The sequence below is a fragment of the Hemitrygon akajei genome, chromosome 31, assembly GCF_048418815.1.
Source record: "Hemitrygon akajei chromosome 31, sHemAka1.3, whole genome shotgun sequence".
NCBI classification, from domain to species: domain Eukaryota; kingdom Metazoa; phylum Chordata; class Chondrichthyes; order Myliobatiformes; family Dasyatidae; genus Hemitrygon; species Hemitrygon akajei.
The window spans coordinates 12809338-12827818 of record NC_133154.1 but is presented as its reverse complement, the minus strand read 5'-3'; the positions used below and the strand labels follow the sequence as shown (position 1 = coordinate 12827818).

The 18481-nt window shown below is 44.6% G+C and overlaps 2 protein-coding genes across 2 annotated transcripts in view; one reads left to right on the top strand and one right to left on the bottom strand.

Moving 5' to 3' along the window:
- Window positions 1–15046, bottom strand: part of LOC140719072 (cytidine deaminase-like) — a 36391-nt gene extending 21345 nt beyond the window's left edge. The window contains exon 1 of the mRNA XM_073033448.1: window positions 14626–15046. The gene's annotated coding sequence lies outside the window, so the exon portion shown is untranslated. The remainder of the gene's footprint in view (window positions 1–14625) is intronic.
- Window positions 1–18481, top strand: part of LOC140719071 (uncharacterized) — a 98419-nt gene that overhangs the window by 26059 nt on the left and 53879 nt on the right. Inside the window, exons 5-9 of the mRNA XM_073033447.1 lie at window positions 442–736; window positions 4645–4806; window positions 12783–12935; window positions 13861–14002; window positions 17341–17436. Of these exons, the coding sequence (XP_072889548.1) occupies window positions 442–736; window positions 4645–4806; window positions 12783–12935; window positions 13861–14002; window positions 17341–17436 (848 nt within the window). The remainder of the gene's footprint in view (window positions 1–441; window positions 737–4644; window positions 4807–12782; window positions 12936–13860; window positions 14003–17340; window positions 17437–18481) is intronic.

Here is an 18481-nt window from a genome sequence, read left to right as displayed (position 1 = left end):
ACGGCCTACAATTGTGGTGTCATCAGCAAACTTATATTGAGTTCGAATGAATCTCAAGGTTGTATAATTTATACATACTTTGATAATAAATGTACTTTGAACTTTATTGCCCAAATCCCCCCCCCCGTTCTGTCTCAAAAGGTGCACTTAATCGCAAAGATTAACTCAACAGACACTGCCCCTCCCTGGGGCATACACACCACACTAACGGGAGAGACACAGGTCAGTGCCAGTACTGGGGCACAGGCCCTCTGCTGACAGTGGAGTATCTTTCCCATTGATGGTGGAGCATGTCCCAGTCGATGTGACTCATTATTGGACAGCGTGCTGTATAGAACCTGAGGCTAATCGTTCCCAAGGAGGTTATGTGAACAGGAATGTCAGAGTGCAGGCCATTAACACTAACAATACTCTTACCTGTGTGCTTTGCTTTTAATTTAGAAAGGTGCCAAGGAAAAGACGCAATGCCAGAGTGCCCCCTTTGCTTTCGTTCTATTCCTGCGGATCTAATAATCGAACATTCGGCATTCTGCAATGGTCCTAGTTGTGGTAAGCTGCCGGATCAAGCGATCCTCGAATTCACAGAGCGAGTGAGTTGCGACCCCAGTGAACCACAGGAGCAAGAGATCGGCGCATGTGCACAGCCCCCCGGGGAAGTCATTCCCAGTCGCAGTCAAGCTCTGGGAAGCAGTGTTTTCACCGAGGTTACCAGAAGCATCATGCAGGTCTTCCACAGGTACAAATTGTTCTTCCTCACATTTTCCCAAACCATCCGACACCCCGGGCCTGTGATCTGAGTCACACTTGTCTTAAGCGAAGCCAAGTTGAGTTGAGTTATATTGTCTGGGTAGTCTCCAACCCCTTGGCATGAACACTGAATTCTCCAACTTCCAGTAATTCCCTTCCTCTCCCTTCCCCCAACCCAGTTTCACTCTGCCTCCTCCTCCAGCTGCCTATCACCTCTCTCATGATTCTGCCGCCTTCTACACAGTGCTTTCCCTTTACATTCCTTCTTCACCTCTCCTGCCTATCCCCTCCCTGCTTCCCCTCCCTCACCCCTTGATCTTTCCTCTTACCGGTTTTTTGCCTGGCACCTACCAGCCTTCTCCTTCCCACCCTCCTCCCACCTTCTTTATAGGGCCCCCGCCCCCTCCCTCTTCAGTCCTGACGAAGGGTCTTGGCCCGAAACGTTGATTGCTCGTTCCCACGGATGCTGCCCGACCTGCTGAGTTCCTCCAGCTTGTTGTACGAGTTGAGTTTATTGTTTTGTGCAGAAGAACAGTAAGGTACAGGTACAATTTTAAAAACGTAGGTTCAGACATACACAACATAACTTGTACGAGGCACAGCAAGTTTATTTGTATCGCACTTTTCAAACACAAGACAGTTCAAATTGCTTTACGTCGAACAAGACGATATGAAAAAGAATAAAATCACACAAAAATAGATATGATAAATAGATTAAAAAAGAAATAAAAGGTAGTGCAGGAGATGAAAGCTACAGCGAAAAGAAAAGTTTTAAACCTCGATTTAAAAGAGCTTGAAGTTGGGGCAGATTTCAGACCCTCTGGAAGGTTATTCCAGAGATGTGGAGCCTGGTAACTAAAAGCGGCTTCACCATGTTTAGTTTTGACCCTGGGGACCGTAAGCAGACTTGCCCAGACAACCTGAGAGCGCGGGAAGGTTCATAACGCAGCAGGAGACTGGAGATGTAGTTTGGCCATTAGACCATGCAGTGCTTTAGAGACCAGTCGAGGTAATACTTCCAGTCGTAGTAGGTGAAGGGCGGTGAAAAGTGGTGAGTCACTCCCCTCGGAGGAGCCACTGGGTCCTGATGCTCTCGGAGATATTATTGAAATTCTGAGATTGGACTGTAGATCACATTGGCCTGTTTCAGTCCTATCTTTCTTTTCATGTTCTTACTTTATTGTCACCAAACAATCGATACTAGAGCGTACAATCATCACAGCGATATTTGATCCTGCGCTTTGCGCTCCCTGAAGTGCAAATCGAAGTAAATATAATAAAAATTTAAATTATAAATCAGAATTAGAAAATAGAAAAGGGGAAGTAAGGTAGTGCAAGTCAGGTCCGGATATTTGGAAGGTACGGCCCAGATCTGGTCAGGATCCGTTCAGCAGTCTTATCACAGTTGGGAAGAAGCTCCCATTCTCACCCATTCTTTCTTGTTGCCAATTGGTAGGCTGGGGTTTTTGGGTGATCTGTTAGTGTTTGTGCGAGGGAGGGATCGGGGGTATTTGGGATTTGTGAGCTTGTGTTTCTTTTCATGCGGGGGGGGGGGTGGGTATTGATGTCTTTCTTTCAACTACCTCTACGATTTTCTGTATTTTGTGGCTGTCTGGAGAAGACTAGTCTCAGAGTCGCATTCTGCATACGTACTTTGATAACAAAATGGAACCTTTGAAGAGGGGAAAAAATGTGTGCAAAAACAAGACATTAGTGCAAAAAAAAAACCAATCAGAGACAAGTCTTTGCTAGTGCGAGGTTGACTGGCGTATTCTGTAGCTGAGGAATGGTTAGGGCTGTGCAGTTTCGGTTCAACAGTCTGATAGCTGTAGTAGGATAGCTGTGCCTGAACTTGGCGGTGTGGAACTTAAGGTTTCTGCACCTCCTACCTAACAATGGAGAGCCTCGGGAGCACGTTGGTATTTGAGGTGCCTCACTGTTTGAGGAACATTATGAACACACTTTCCTCCTGAACCTGGTTCCTCATTGACCTGATTGTAACTTCCCTCAACATCACCAGCCACCCTTCAGTGACCTTTCACCCTTTGAATTGTAAAGAATTCGTCTGTCTCCAACTTAACACAAAATTTTGTTGACACAAGCTGCCTGAGATGCCGAGCTCCTCCAGCATTTTGTGTGGGTTGCTCAGGATTTCCAGCATCTGTAGAACCTCTTGTGTCTCCCTCTTGCTTTTCATGTGCTTACAATATCTTTGAATTTCTTTTGATTTTAATGTTTTTGACCCTTTCTTTTGCCTTCCTGATTTCTCCTTCAATACCCCTATTACAGTTCTTCGACCCTGCCTGCTATATTAGTGCCTGATACAGCTTCCCTATTTTGCTTCTCCCAGGCAGGCCGTTAATAGTGGGAGATGTCAATTACTAAGGCCAACAGAAATCCAGTATAAAGTGAAAAGAACTCTTTGGCTGCATTCAGGAGAACTTTGTATGCAGCACGCCAATGAGACAGCGGGGTGGGAGGGGGAGAAATATCAGTGAGGAGGGGGGCAGGGATGGAGCGATCAGTGAGGAAGCCCTTCTGATCATAGTTCATTTAGTCTTGACACAGTTATCAAATGGGACAAACACTGTTTCTTCCTCTCCATAGATGCTGCCTGACCTGCTGAGTTCCGCCAACATTGTGTGTGTGTGTGTGTGTGTGTGTGTGTGGTGGGCTCAGGATTTCCAATACCACATGTGTCTCCCTCTTGCTTTTCATGTGCTTTGCATTTCCTTTAATTTTGCTTTTTTTAAAAAAAAAAAATCCCTTTCTATGCCTTCTTAATTTCTCCTTGAAAACCACTTAGACCCTTTGGAGAAAAGATTCTAAACAAGGGTGAGGCCTACTTTATTAGGCCGAGGAGGGATTGGAAAGGGCCTCAGAACGTTTGCCTCAGGTAGTTGCCTAAGTTAGCCTCAGAACGTTTGCCTCAGTTAGTTGCCTAAGTTAGCCTCAGAACGTTTGAAAGCCTTCAAGGAGGAGCATAAAGGGGCTTGGGGTAAATATGCCTATAGACCAAAGCGTGTGACTGCCATTTAGGAATTCAGCAGGACAAGCAACATCTACGGAAAGGAATAAAGAGTCAACATTTTAGGCCTAGACCCTTCTTCAGGACTGTGGATTTCAGAATCTTTTGTGTTTATGATTGACTGCCATATCTAGATACTGAAATCTCCCACCATTAGTGTTAACAATTCTGCACCTGTCAAAAGGCTGCAAGGGATTTACTGTTCAATTACTTATGGAGTGTTTGGAAGTCTGAAGATTTATCTTCAGATAAATCCTTCCATTAGTGTTTACAAGTTGGGCTGGAAGTGCGAGCGGGTACGGCGGTTGCTGGAACACAGCAGAATTATGGGAGGTTACTGTGTCTACTACCCACACTGCCCACTCTCTGAGTGAGCGCCTTTGATAGGATGTAAACAGAACTGAGGCTGGAAATGGAATACAAGGTCAGAAACTGTTGGAAAGGCTCAGCAGGTCAGACGGCCTCTGGGGAGAGAGGAGCAGAGTTAATGTTTTGGGTCAAGGACCGATCTGAAGTATTAACTCTGTTCAGCTTTTTATTGATGTTACCTTAGTGTTTTCCTGTGTTAGCCGGTGAATTAAGGCTGCTCAATGCTTCAGACCAGGTATTCCCAACCTGGGATCCATGGACCCCTTGCTTAATGGTATTGGTTCATGCCATAAGAAAGACTGGGAAGCCCTGCTTTAGACGCATCAGAAGTGGATACAAGCTCTTGCCGTCCACCTTCTAGGTTAAAAAACAAGTGCTTAACCCACTGTTCCAAGGATTTCATGAATTGGTGAAGTGTGATGGTGAAGTTTCTTTGCTTGGAAAGAGTGCATCTAGTTCCGTAAATCATTCTAAATCCACCCCCCCATTCTCATTCTCAGCTTTGTCGGCAGAAATGACGCGGTGGGTTCGAGAGAAGTAACTTGGAGTGTGGAGCCCAAGAACGGACAAGAAGACAGTGAAACTTCAGAGAACATGCAAAAACTATTGCAGTATCTTGCAAAAGTGCAGAAACATTTAGACAATGACCCTGAATTTAATAAGTAAGTTAATGAACATCAATAATGCAAAGTCTTAGCCATTCTTTAGTTTTTGTTTCCTTTTGAACTTCCTTTTGAGATCAGTGAGATCTCACCCGGTGGTGAGTGCCTGCATCCCAGGCGAAGATTTCTAGGTAGGTTAATGGCGAGGAGCAAAGGAAATTCCCAGCTGCCACTCGCAATAAATTCACAGCTGATCTGTGAGAGTGGCGACTCTGCCGGCCAGAGCTAATTTTAAATTTTGAAAAACATTCAAAATTTGCATGCAAACGGACAAGCCAATTAATAATCCAAATCAGAAATAAAATACTGCAGACACAGGAGGTTCTTCAGATGCTGGAAATCTAGAGCAGTACACACAATGTGCTGGAGGAGTTCAGCAAGTCGGGCAGCACCTATAGATGGGAATAAAGAGTTGATGTTTCTCTCTCCTTAGTGTTTCCATGATTTTATATCAAACTAACAACCTATAGCAGGGGTTCCCAGCCTGACCCCTCAATTAATGGTAGGGGTCCATGGCATTTAAAAAAAAGTGTTGGACCCCTGATCTACAGGCCAAAGTTCTGAGATATGTCTCTGTTCTGATGAATTGTTCTCAGAAACACATTTCCAGCATTCACTTTTTCTCTCATTTCCTTTCTAGTATTTAGATTTAATTTGTTGTCTTCGATTTGCTGCTCCTCAGACCCTCCTTCAGTCACTCACCAGCTCTCACCTCCCTCTTTCATTTGCTTTGTCTCATTCACTCTCTCCTGGTCTCCCTCCAAACTCTGACCTTCCCTTGTTCTCTGGAATGTAACTTATTTTATTTCTAAAATTTCCCAGTGCTGCTGAAAGTTCATTAATTCAAAATGTTAATACTGTTTCTCAAAAGTCATTATCTTTTTAAAAAGATATATAAACGCTAAACTCTGTTTATAGATTCTTTGTCCACTTCCCCCTCTCAGTCTCCCTCACACTCGCACTCTCTTTCACTGTCTGTGTCAGAATCTTCTTTTGAAAAGATGAGGGTTGGCTTTATTTGTCACATGTACATTGAAACATCCAACGAATATTTTGTTTGCATCAAACCAGCGAGGATCGTACTGGACATATTGCAAATGTTGCCATCCAGTGCCAATACAACATGTTAGACCATAAGACAAAGGAGCAGAAGTCGGCCTTTCGGCCCATCGAGTCTGCTCCACCATTTCATCATGAGCTGATCCAATCTCCCCTTTAATCCCATTCCCCCGCCTTCTCATCATAATGTTTGATGCCTGACTACTCAGATACCTATCAATCTCTTAAATACACCCAATGACTTGGCCTCCACTGCCGCCCGTGGCAACAAATTCCAAAGGTTCACCACCCTCTGGCTAAAATTTTTTTTCTCGCATCTCTGTTCTGAATGGGCGCCCTGCAATCCTCAAGTCATGTCCTCTCGTACTAGACTGAAGTCAGAAGTCAGAAGTCCTGATGAAGGCCCGAAACATCGACAGTGCTTCTCCTTACGGATGCTGCCTGGCCTGCTGTGTTCCATCAGCATTTTGTGTGTGTTGTTTGAATTTCCAGCATCTGCAGATTTCCTCGTGTTTGCCACATCCACTCTGTCCATGCCTTTCAACATTCGAAATGTTTCTATGAGGTCCCCCCCTCATTCTTCAAAACTCCAAGGAGTACAGTCCAAGAGCGGTCAAATGTTCCTCATATGTTAACCCTCTCATTCCCGGAATCATTCTAGTGAATCTTCTCTGAACCCTCTCCAACGTCAGCACATCCTTTCTTAAATAAGGAGCCCAAAACTGCACACAGTATTCCAAGTGCGGTCTTACCAGTGCCTTATAGAGCCTCAACATCACATCCCTGCTCCTATACTCTATTCCTCTAGAAATGAATGCCAACATTGCATTCGCCTTCTTCACCACCGACTCAACCTGGAGGTTAACCTTAAGGGTGTCCTTCACGAGGACTCCCAAGTCCCTTTGCATCTCAGAACTTTGAATTCTCTCCCCATTTAAATAATAGTCTGCCCTTTTATTTCTTCTACCAAAGTGCATGACTGTACACATTCCGGCATAGTAATTCATTTGCCACTTCTTTGCCCATTCCCCCAATCTATCCAAGTCTCTCTGCAGACTCTCTGTTTCCTCAGCACTACCGGCCCCTCCACGTGTTCACAGCTTACTAACCCTAACTGGACATCTTTGGAATGTGGGAGGAAACCAGAGCACCCGGAGGAAATAAGAACGTACAAGCTCCTTACAGATAGCTGTGGGAATTGAACGGAAATCGCTGGCACTGTATTAGCGATGCGCTTACCGCTAAGCCACGATGCCGCCCCTGTACGATGCACGTACAGATAGGGTGGCAAGGTAGCGTCTACCTGCCGCTGCCTGTAAGGAGTTTTGTATGTCCTCCCCGTGACTACGTGAGTTCCTTCCTCGTGCTTCGGTTTCCTCTTCGATCCCGTGCATAGGAGCTTCCATAGTGAGCAGTGATACAAGCACCATACATCTATAGAGATTTTGTAGAATATTTAGTGACATATCAAATTTCCCCAAAATCCGAAAGATGTATAGCCACTGCCATGCCTCCTTAGTGATGGATGCCCTCTTCTTGATGTTGCATCCTTTGTAGATGTCTTTGATGGTGGGGAGACTTGTGCCTGTGGTGGAAGCTGGCAGAGTCTACAAGCCCTCTGCTTCCACTTTCGATCCTGTGAATAGTAGCCTCTACAGCAGGCAGCGTCGGAACCAAAAGAATGCTCTCACTGTACATCCGTAGAGATCGTGTAAGCAGGGGTGTCAAACTCATTTTAGGTCACGGGCCGGATTGAGCAAAATGTAGCTTCATGCGGGCCGGATCAGTCGGACGCGTGCGAACGCAGCTTTCGTTGCCTCCGTTTTTTCAGCCTGCTCTCATGTGTCTCAGTCTCTGCTATAACTACAAAGTGTTTCACTTTACAAATTCCGTTTCTTATGAAGAAGACTGCCGAATAAACACTAAAAACCCTGAAAACCTGGTACCTGAATAAACTCAGCATTAGCCATATCATACGCCATAGGCGCTTCGATTACTGGGGCCAGCTTTAATAGTAATTAGATATTATCTCGCGGGCCAAAGATAATTCCACCGCGGGCCGAATTTGGCCCGCGGGCCTTGAGTTTGACATATATGGTGTAGAGTCTTTAGTGATGTACCAAGTCTCCTCAAAATCCAAATGAAGTATAGCCTTTGGCATGCCTTATTCGTGATTGCATCAATGTGTTGGGCCCAGGCTAGATCCTCTGAAATGTTGACACCCAGCAACTTGAAGCTGTCTGGACTATTTAAGACCATGAGATATAGGAACAGAATTGGGCCATTTGGCTCATAGAGGCTGCTAGAACACTTCATCATGGCTGATCCAATTTTCCTCAGCCTCAATCTTCTGCCTTCTGCCCATATCCCTTCATGCTCTGATGAATCAAGATTCTTATCAACCTCTGCCTTACATATACCCAATAACTTGGCCTTCACAGCAACCTGTGGCAATGAATTCCACAGATACACCACTGTCTGGCTACAAAATCCTACAAAACATAGTGGTTCATCATGGGTAAAGCTCTCCCAAAAATCTACATGAAAAGCCGTGGTAGAAAGCAGCATCCATCACCAAAGATCCTCACCATCCGGTCCATAATCTTTTCTCACTGCTGCCATCAGGTGGAAGGTACAAGAGCCTCAGGACTCGGGTTAAAGAACAGGCACTACCCCTCAAGCTTCAGGCTCTGGAACAAAAGAGGATAACTACACTCATCTATTGAGATGTTCCTGCAACCAGTGGTCAGATTTTAAGGACTCTTTATCTTGTTGTTCATGCTCTTGTTACTTATTTGCATTTACACATTTTGTTGTCTTCTATGGTCTACTTGATCTTTCATTGATCCTGCTTATAGTTCCTGTTCTACAGATTTGCTGAGTATTTCTGCAAAAGATAAAGAATCTCTGGGACATGTACATCCTCTGATAATATAACTTTGAGTTTTGAAGTTTAAAGAAATTCTCCTCCTCATCTCTGTTCTAAATGGATGTCCCTCTATTCTGAGGCTGTGCCCTCTGGTCCTAGACTCCACCACCATAGGAAACAACATTTACCCTATTGATAAAAACACAAAACGCTAGCAGAACTCAGCAGGCCAGACAGTATCTATGGGAGGAGGCAGTGACGACGTTTCGGGCCGAAACCCTTCATCAGTTTCGGCCCGAAATGTCGTCACTACCTCCTCCCATAGATGCTGTCTGGCCTGCTGAGTTCTGCCAGCATTTTGTGTTTTTATTTATTTCCAGCATCTGCAGATTCACTCGTGTTTACCCTATCGATTTCGCTCAGTCCTCTGAACTTCTATCAGCCTCCTTCGCTCCAGACAGAACAAGCTCAGCATATCCAACCTCTCCCCCTAACTAAATTCCCCGAATCCAGGAAACTTCCTGGAGAACCTCCTCTGCACCCTTTCCCACACGACTGCATCCTTCCTGTCAGTGGATAAGCACTTCTACCAGTGCTTTCCAAGGAAGCCGATACAACTAACCTCTGGGCAAAGCTGGAGATGATGGATAATGCAAAACTAGACGAGGAAGAATTATTAGAAGAGGCTTTGCTTTGGGTAAATAATCTGGCCTGAGTGGGTTGTGTCTTGGGTGGCTGAGGAAAGGTAGAGACTTCTAAAGAGCTTGCCCATCCTCCCAGTGTAGAGTGGAGATCCCAGAGGACCAGGCAGTTGTCAAAAGGTTCAAAAAGGGTACCAGGATATGTTGGATATTAAAGTCTGCTTAATTCACGATAGGGAAGCATTTTGAAACAATCAGGGTTTTTTAAAAAAAAGTGCCTGGAGAGGACTGACTGGAACTAGAAACATCAGGTTTATGCCGTGTTCTAGTTGTGGTTGCTCTTTCTTGTTACTGCTTCTGAGCGACTGTATTTTTAATCGGGTCGGCCTGCAGATAATGAACACTGAGCTGAACTGTACTGAAATAAGCCTTCTGAGATTGTGTTTTGAAATTCAGTGTTTTCACTTTTTTTTTTGGTTGCCGTTTGCGTAGGGGGGAGGAGGAGGACTTGATGCTTTTCTTTAGGCAGGTTGGTTCCACGGTTCGTTGTTTCGTGACTGTGGGGAAGACGAATTTTGGGGTTATATACTTTGATAATAAGTCTACTCTGAATCTTTGAACAAAGCAGTTCACGCTTGGAGGGAACAAAATGTAGCCAAACGGGGGTGTGGAATAGTAAGTAAGAAGTAATCTTCAAGTCCTTTAGGGGGTCAGTCAGTGAGCATCTCCAACAAGAGAGAATCTTAACTACTTTTGACATCTAACTGTTGTTATCATCGGCGAGACACTTACAATCCACAGAAACACAGTATTGTAGTGGTTAGCACAACGCTTTACGGTACCAGCGACCCGAATTCAATTCCTGCCGCTGCCTGCAATGAGTTTGTACGTTCTCCTCGTCACCGCGTGAGTTTCCTCCGGGTGCTCCGGTTTCCTCCCACAGACCGAAGACTTCAAGCCTGCTCCAGCACCCAGTGACTAATCCAAATTAGGGCTCGGCTCCACTTTCCGGCCTGTTCCTCAGAGCTTTCAGCTGTCCGCCCTTTGTCTTCTTTACAAGACACTGCTGGATATTAAGCACATCAAGTCTACTTCACTAGCGAGTCGCGGGATAGCAGTGGAACTGGACGTGTTGCAACCTGCTACAGCCACCCGGGCAGCGTGCGGTCCAACAAACGGTGGGAATGATCGGCTTGGAGGTTTTTGTTGTGATCGCTGTGGAGATTGGTAATGTAGAATACTGAGAGTCCGATGTACAGGGTCATTGGCGTTCACCAACGGAGGGAAAGCCGTGATCCCTCGGTTGTTACGCAGACGAGGCCCGTGAGCCCCGGGGTCGCTGGCGAAGGAGACCGCCAGGGCTGGCTGTGTGCTGCTGGATCCCACGCAGTTGGTGCTGCCCCCCAGTGGTCACTCTGTGGAAGACCAGCACATGCACAAAACAAGGAACTTCTGCTGCTTGTTCTTGCAGAAATGTGTTTCCAGGGCAACATGAATGCACCATAAATCTACAGGCCGTGACATTCAGAGACTTGGGCTATTTAAAAAAAAAAAATATTTACTGTATATTTTTCTGCTGTCATAATTGTATGTGCTGTGAGTGACTGTTGGTCCTGTGTTTTGCACCTTGGCCGCAGAGGAACACTGTTTCATTTGGCGGTATGGTTGAACATGACAATTAAACTTGAATTTCCTTGTAGTCCAAGAAAATGCTCACTACATCTTGAATCCATTCAATGACCCAGCCTCCACAATCCTCTGCAGTGGAGAATTTGAGGCCCCCTGATGGAAGAAATTCTTCTGCATCTCTGTCTTAAATCGGTGATATCTTATTCCAAAATAACGCTTCATAATCCTGGCGTCCTCAGCAAACAGATGCAGCTTGTCAAGCCTCGTCATCATCTGGCATTTCTCTCCATAGATGCCGCCTGACCCACCGAGCTTCTCTGGCTGTTTGTACTTTGTACCACATTCCCAGCATCTGTAGTCTCCCATGTCTCCTTGGTCTTACCTGTTTCAATAAGACCACCTCTTATTCTAATTCCCAAACCAGTTTGGGTCCAGTCTGGTCAATCGTTCTTCATAAGCCGACTCCTGCAACTTGGAAATCCATCGAATGGTCCTTCTTACCCAATGCAAGTACATCCATGGATACGGAAGCTGAGTCTGTATGTCGTCATTAATCCATCACTGTGTGCAAATGTAGGAAGCCTGAAGCCTTTTTTTTAATGACAAAGACAATACATTTGTTTGCTTTCCTACGTGCTGTACTGGCACACTAACCTTGCATTCCTGTCCTGGAGCCAGCACGTAAATGCAATTGCGAAGAAAGTACAACGGCACCTCTATATCCTTGGGAGTTTGCAGAGATTTAGTATGACATCGCCAAACTTCTATAGGTGTGTAGTGGAGAGTGTATTTATTGATTGGCTGCATCATGGCCTGATATGGAATCACCAATACATTTGAATGGAAGATCCTTCAGAAAGTAGTGGTTTCGGCGCAGTACCTCGCGGTTAACGTCCTCCCAACCATAGAGCACATCTACATGAAACGCTGTTGTAAGAAAGCAGCATCCGTCATCAGAGATCCTCCCCACCCGGGCCGTGCTCTTTTCTTGCTGCTGCCATCAGGAAGGAGCTACAGGAGCCTCAGGACTCTCACCACCAGGTTCAACAGCAATTACTACCCCTCAACCATCAGGGTGGACAACTACACTCACTTGCCCATCCACTGAGATTTTTACCACAACCAGTGATCTCACTTTAAGGACTCTTTATCTCATTATTTATTTCTGTTTGTTTATATCTACATTTGCACTGTTTGTTGTCTTCTACACTCTGATTGATCTTTCCCTGACCGTGCAGTGGCAGCCCTGGACGTGCGTGGTGTGGCTGCCCCATTATTGTGTTTGCCCCGTGCCAGAATAAAGAGCTGCCAATGCCGTCCCGAGGAGTAGAGATGGAAAGGCTCAGCAGGTCAGAGGGCATCTGGGGAGAGAGGAGCAGACTTAATGTTTTGAGTCAGGGAGTGATCTGAAGTATTAACTCTGTTCAGTTTTTTATTGATGTTACCTTAGTGTTTTCCTGTGTTAGCCGGTGAATTAAGGCTGCTCAAAGCTTCAGTCCAGTTCCCAACTAGGGATCCACAGACCCCTTGCTTAATGGTATTGGTCCGTGCCATAAAAAAGATTGGGAACCCCTGCTTTAGACTCATCAGAAGTGGATACAAGCTCCTGCCGTCCACTTTCTAGGTTAAAGGACAAGTGCTTAACCCACTGCCCCAAGAATTTCATGAATTGGTGAAATGTGATGGTGAAGTTTCTTTGCCTGGAAAATTTGCATCTGGTTCCGTAAATCATTCTAAATCCACCCCTCCCCCCCCATTCTCATTCTCATCTATGTTAGCAGAAAAGGTGCAGTGGTTTCGAGAGAAACAACGTGGAGTGTGGAGCCCAAGAGCGGACAAGAAGACAATGAAACTTCAGAGGACAAAGAACAACTATTGCAGTATCTTGGGGAAGTGCAGAAACGTTTAGACAATGACCCTGAATTAAATCAGTAAGTTAATGAACATCAATAGTACAAAGTCTTAGCCATTCTTTAGTTTTTTTTTTGTTTCCTTTTGAACTTCCTTCAGCGAGATCTCACCCGGTGGTGTATGCCTGCATCCCAGGCGAAGATTTCTAGATAGTTAATGGCGAGGAGCAAAGGGAATTCCCACCTGAGATACGAAAGGTTTGACGAGATTTGGCTTGTCACCTAAAATGCTCAGAAACTTCTATAGATGTACCGTGAAGAGCATTCTGAGAAGCTGCATCACTGTCTGGTATGTGGGGGGTGGGGGGGCTACTGCACGGAATCGAAAGAAGCTACAGAAAGTTATAAAATTAGTCAGCTCCCTCTCGGGCACTAGCCTCCATTGTATCCAAGACACCCTCAAGGAGTGATGCCCCAGAAAGGTGGCTTCCATTTAAGGGCCCCATTACCCAGGATGTTCTTCTCATTGTTATCGTCAGGTAGGAGGTACAGAAGCCTGAAGACACGCACTCAGCGATTCAGAAACGGCCTATTCCCCTCTGCCATCCGATTCCTAAATGGAGATTGAACCTATGAACACTACTTCACTTTTTAATATTATTTGCACTATTTTTAATTTAATTTAACTATTTAATATGAATATATATTTATTTATATTTGCATTTGCACAGATGGTTGTCTTCTGCACACTGGTTGATCTTGTTATAGTTACTATTCTATAGATTTGCTGAGTATGCCTGCAGGAATTTGGATCTCAGCAATGCATGTGGTGACTTTGAAAATAAATTTACTTTGAACAAGGAACCTCCAACCTGACCGTGCAGCGGTGGCCCTGGACGTGCGTGGTGTGGCTGCCCCATCATTGTGTTTGCCCCGTGCCAGAATAAAGAGCTGCCAATGCTGTCCCGAGGAGTAGAGATCTCATTGTTTCTTTGTTATTCTACAGATTATTATGTCCTCTCCTGAAGGTCAGCAGGCCTCTGGAACTTCTGCAGTGTTTGATAAAGAGCATATTTGGCAAAGCTACAGGCAGCAACGTCACCCCATTTGCCCTTTTCTTCTACCTGGCAAAGATGTTTTTGCCGAGGGTGAGTACATATTATCATCGACTCTGCCTTGCGTAGTGTGTGGATGTCATTCAAGATAGCGACTTGGGAGGGTGGTTGGTCAGCTTAGAGAGAAACGTAGATCTAACCTTTGCTGTGAATTGTTTGTTGGTACTGTGCAGAGATGGCTTTATGCAACTGATCCAATGTTTGGGGCAGTACAGGGAAGCTAAAGAGAGTATTGTCGTGTAGTTGGTCTGGTGGTAGACCAGACTCTGGAGCTGCTGTACAAACACCTAATCATTCAATTGTTATTCAATCGTACACATGTACACGGCTAGACTCCATTTTGCAGCGCATGGAGTGAGATGCGCTTTATAGCAGCTCCACTTTTTTAATATATTTTACATCCCACTGACAGATTTCTGTCAAGTCTGAAGATTTATTACTTCTGTTGAAGGACTTATGATTTAACTACGATGGCCGGAAGTCGATTTGGTATTGAATTGAGAAGCGGCAAGACCTTTCCTGAAACGAAACAAACTGAACAAATAAAGAAATCGGAGGAACCTGTTACTTTAGCAGGAATTTTCTCTTCAATACAAGATGCGAAGTTCGAACTTGGACCACTTAACACTAAGATTGATAAGCTGACAGATACTAACGGGAAGCTCGAAAAATCCACTTTTGATGTCCAAGAATCCCTGAAGAATCTGGATTTTCAATTTCAGACGCTCAAGCAGACTACTCAGCAAATTGAGAACGAACACGAACAATTCAGGCAAACTATCAACGAACAGGAATTGAAGATGTCATCAATGGAAAAGAAAATTAATGAAATTACCTCGGAGCTATCAAAAACGAAGAAAAAAATGATCAATTTAGACAGCAGAGTGCGACGGGAGGAACTTGCATGTATTAGGTTTGCCCGCAAATACTGAAACTGGCGATCTGTTAAAGTTCTTCTCAGATACGCTGTACTCACTTTTCAGTGAGCCTCTCGAAGTGAGCCCTTTACTCGACAGAGTCCACAGAATTCCAGGATTTCGGCATTACACCCCCGGCCAATCGTACTTTGCTTGCATTATTATACAACCAAAGAAGCCATACTTCGAGAAGCCATAAGGAAACGGAAGCTAATCTTCAACTCGATTGAAATTCGTGTAGTCGAAGACTTCCCTCCTGAGGTTTTTGCCAAAAGAAGGAAATCCCAGGAAGTGATGAGTGAAATGAATAAGAAAAATTTCCATCCATCGCTTCGTTACCCTGCGCGGCTGATAATCTTCCCCTGATTCCCCTCTTCACTCCCCTGATGAAGGGTGGAAGTTTATTAAGAATTTCAAAGTTAAGCCGAATGTAACCTGAATAGGTAGTTCTGATTTATGAGATGTTTATAGATGCCTTGAGGAAAGTCTGTTTCATGCTTTTTGGACATCCGTATGGGACTTGGCTGATTTAATTCTTCTCTTTATTTGTTGATAATTAGTATATATTCATAGTTGTTTTGAAGGAAACCTGTATTTTATTATAGAGGTCCATATAGGACCTGGTTGGAATTATTTTTTCTATCCTTTCGCTTGTCTCAATATTAATATAGCTTTTGGTTTGATATATATTCACCTATTTTTTTTGTATGACTTGTAAGTTTTTTTTGAAAGAAAGAACCAGTTGTAATCTACTTGGATTTATTCTTTTCTGAATACGTGATTAATATACTTTAGATGAATTTAAGATGGCCATCGTCAGTTACGTTTTTATTATTGTTAGACATAACATTACAGTATTTGAAATTTATCTCTTTTATTATGGCTAGTTTCGGTGGGATGAATATCATTTTTTTAAATATAGCTGCAAAGTGGAGGACAGGGTCAAGGGTTATTATTTGAGCATGCGATCATCCTATTGGATCCTTTTTTTGGGCTTTGTGGGGGCTATTAGAATAGGTTTTTTTTTCTCGATTGGGCGGTTCTATTGACGGACATTTTCTTTCATATGTCGTCACTTCTGGTCAGATCTGTTCCTTTTGGATTAATGCACTTGCGCAATAATTTTCTTTATAAAACTTTAAATTAAATCTTAAACATGGATGTTAATAAAATTAATATAATCTCTTCCCACCCTGTCTCTTGCAAAAATGCTATCCCCTTCTCACAATTCCTCCGTCTCCGCCGCATCTGCTCTTCATTCCAGGATGAAGGAGATGTCTTCCTTTTTTAAACAAAGGGGCTTCCCTTCTTCCACCATCAACTCTGCTCTCAAACTCATCTCTCCCATTTCCCACACATTTGCCCTCACACCATCTGCCCGCCACCCCACTCGGAATAGGGTTCCCCTTGTCCTTACCTACCACCCCACCAGCCTCCGGGTCCAACGTATAATTCTCTGTAACTTCCGCCACCTCCAACGGGATCCCACTACCAAGCACATCTTTCCCTCTCTCTCCCCCCCCCCCTTTCTGCTTTCCACAGGGATAGTTTGCTACGCGACTCCCTTGTCCACTCATCCACCCCACCCCTGTAAAAGACATGTTGAGGTGAGTTTAACAGGTGTCATTCATTACTCAGCAAGGAATATGTATGTAAATAGTTTCAATATGTGATTCAATAAATTGTGTTCTTTCATAGTCAAATGTCCTGTATACATACACCCTTGGAGGTCGACTGGGGGGAGAGGTGGTGGTGCTACCTCTCTGAAATTTTTTGCAGGGTGGGATGTCTGGGGAGGGGGTAAGATTACCGGAAAGAAATTGAAAAAGGGAAGACATCTCAGATGTCTGGGAAACAGATACGGTGGAGGCAAAGGAACTGAGAAAAGGGAATCGCATTTTCACAAGAGACAGGGTGAGAAGATAACCGTGAGAATTGGTCGGTTTATAAAAGATGTTGGTTGACAGTTTGTCTCCTAAGATGGAGACAAAGAGCATCTGTGGAAGTCAATAAACAGATGACGTTTTGGAACCTGAAGAAGGGTCTTGCCTGAAATGTTGACAGTTTATTCATTTCCATGGATGCTGCCTGACCTGCTGAGTTCCTCCAGAGGAGAGAGAGAGGGGGAGGGAGAGGGAGAGGGGGAGAGAGAGAGAGAGACTGACTGTGTCTTTGGATTTCCAGCATCTGCACACTTCCTTGTCTTAGTCAGTTGAGAATAAATGTTGGGAAATCTTGTTACAGCTTTATAAAATCTTGATTACTCTGCTTTTGGAGGGTGGAGACATTGAGGAAGGAGAGAGACCCAGTGTTTCACAAGGAGGGCAACACGTGTAGCTTTGGTTAAACCTCCTTCAGTGTATCAACAGGCCATGAATTTAATTCTGGAGGCCGAAACAAAGAGCAACAGTACTGTGCGCAGCAAAACTAATGGGTCTGGTTCTGTTTTTTAAGATTTTGGAAGTGGAATCGTGGACCGCTTTGTTGAAGTGGTTGGACTTGATTATCCCAGACGTGGTGGTTCCGTGGATCGCCAGGATGGGTGGCTGGGTGAGTAACTGCACCGGTCGCGTGGCTGGTGGTCAGATGTGAACTTGCTAGATCAGCAAACACTTGAGGTGTATTCCAAAGCTGTGGATATTATTTAATGGTTTGGTGTCTCAAAGCAGAGACACCCTCCTCCTCTCCTGATAGTGCAACCACTGCAAGGGGGTAGTTCCACGGGCGCTGCCCCTTGCAGGGATACATTTCCACGGGTACTCAAGATTTCCAGCACCTGCAGAACCCCGTGTGTGTGTTTACTAGAGTTGAGATACAATGCAGAACAGGATTCGACCCACGCCGGTCAGCAAACCTGATTTAGCCCTAGCATAATCACGGAACAATTTACAATGACCAGTTAGTGTACTACCCCAGAGCTGTGGCCTCCATCACACCACTCCCACAGAACAATGACTGAAACTGTGAGCACACACAAGGACTCAAATACTCGCACTAACGGCACTTTGTGCATTACTGTGACATTCTGGAGCTACTTATCTATTTAATACCGTTTTTCTATCACTGTCTTGTTTTTATCTACCACTTTGTTTGATTGCCTGAGAGGAAGCCAAACAGAGTTTCATTGTACCTGTGTGTAATGACAATAAAGATCATTCAGTTCAATACTAAACACTGGGAGGAAACTGGAACACCTGGAGAAAACCCATGCATTCAACAGGGAGGATGTACAGACCCCTTAAAAACGACATTGGAATTGAACTCCAAACTCTGACTCCTCGAACTGTAATAGTGTCGCGCTAACCGTTACACAGCCGTGGTTGTTAAGCCAAGCTCTGTTTTTGTTCATACTCTGCAGTCTAAGCCATGTTGTTTTTGTTGGCCTGAGAGTATTTGATGGGGTGGGGTAAAGGGAGCTTTACTGTAGCGGTCGTGCAGCACAAGTCCCTGAGAGTAACGTGCCTCATGTCTTTTACTGTTCACAGGGAGTTGTAGTTGCTCTTCTTGGTTCTGTCATAGCTGGTGGTCTGCTGGTGGGATTCACAATTAAACTTATGAAGCAATAGAAACGTCCCAGAGTCATTGACGCCTGACG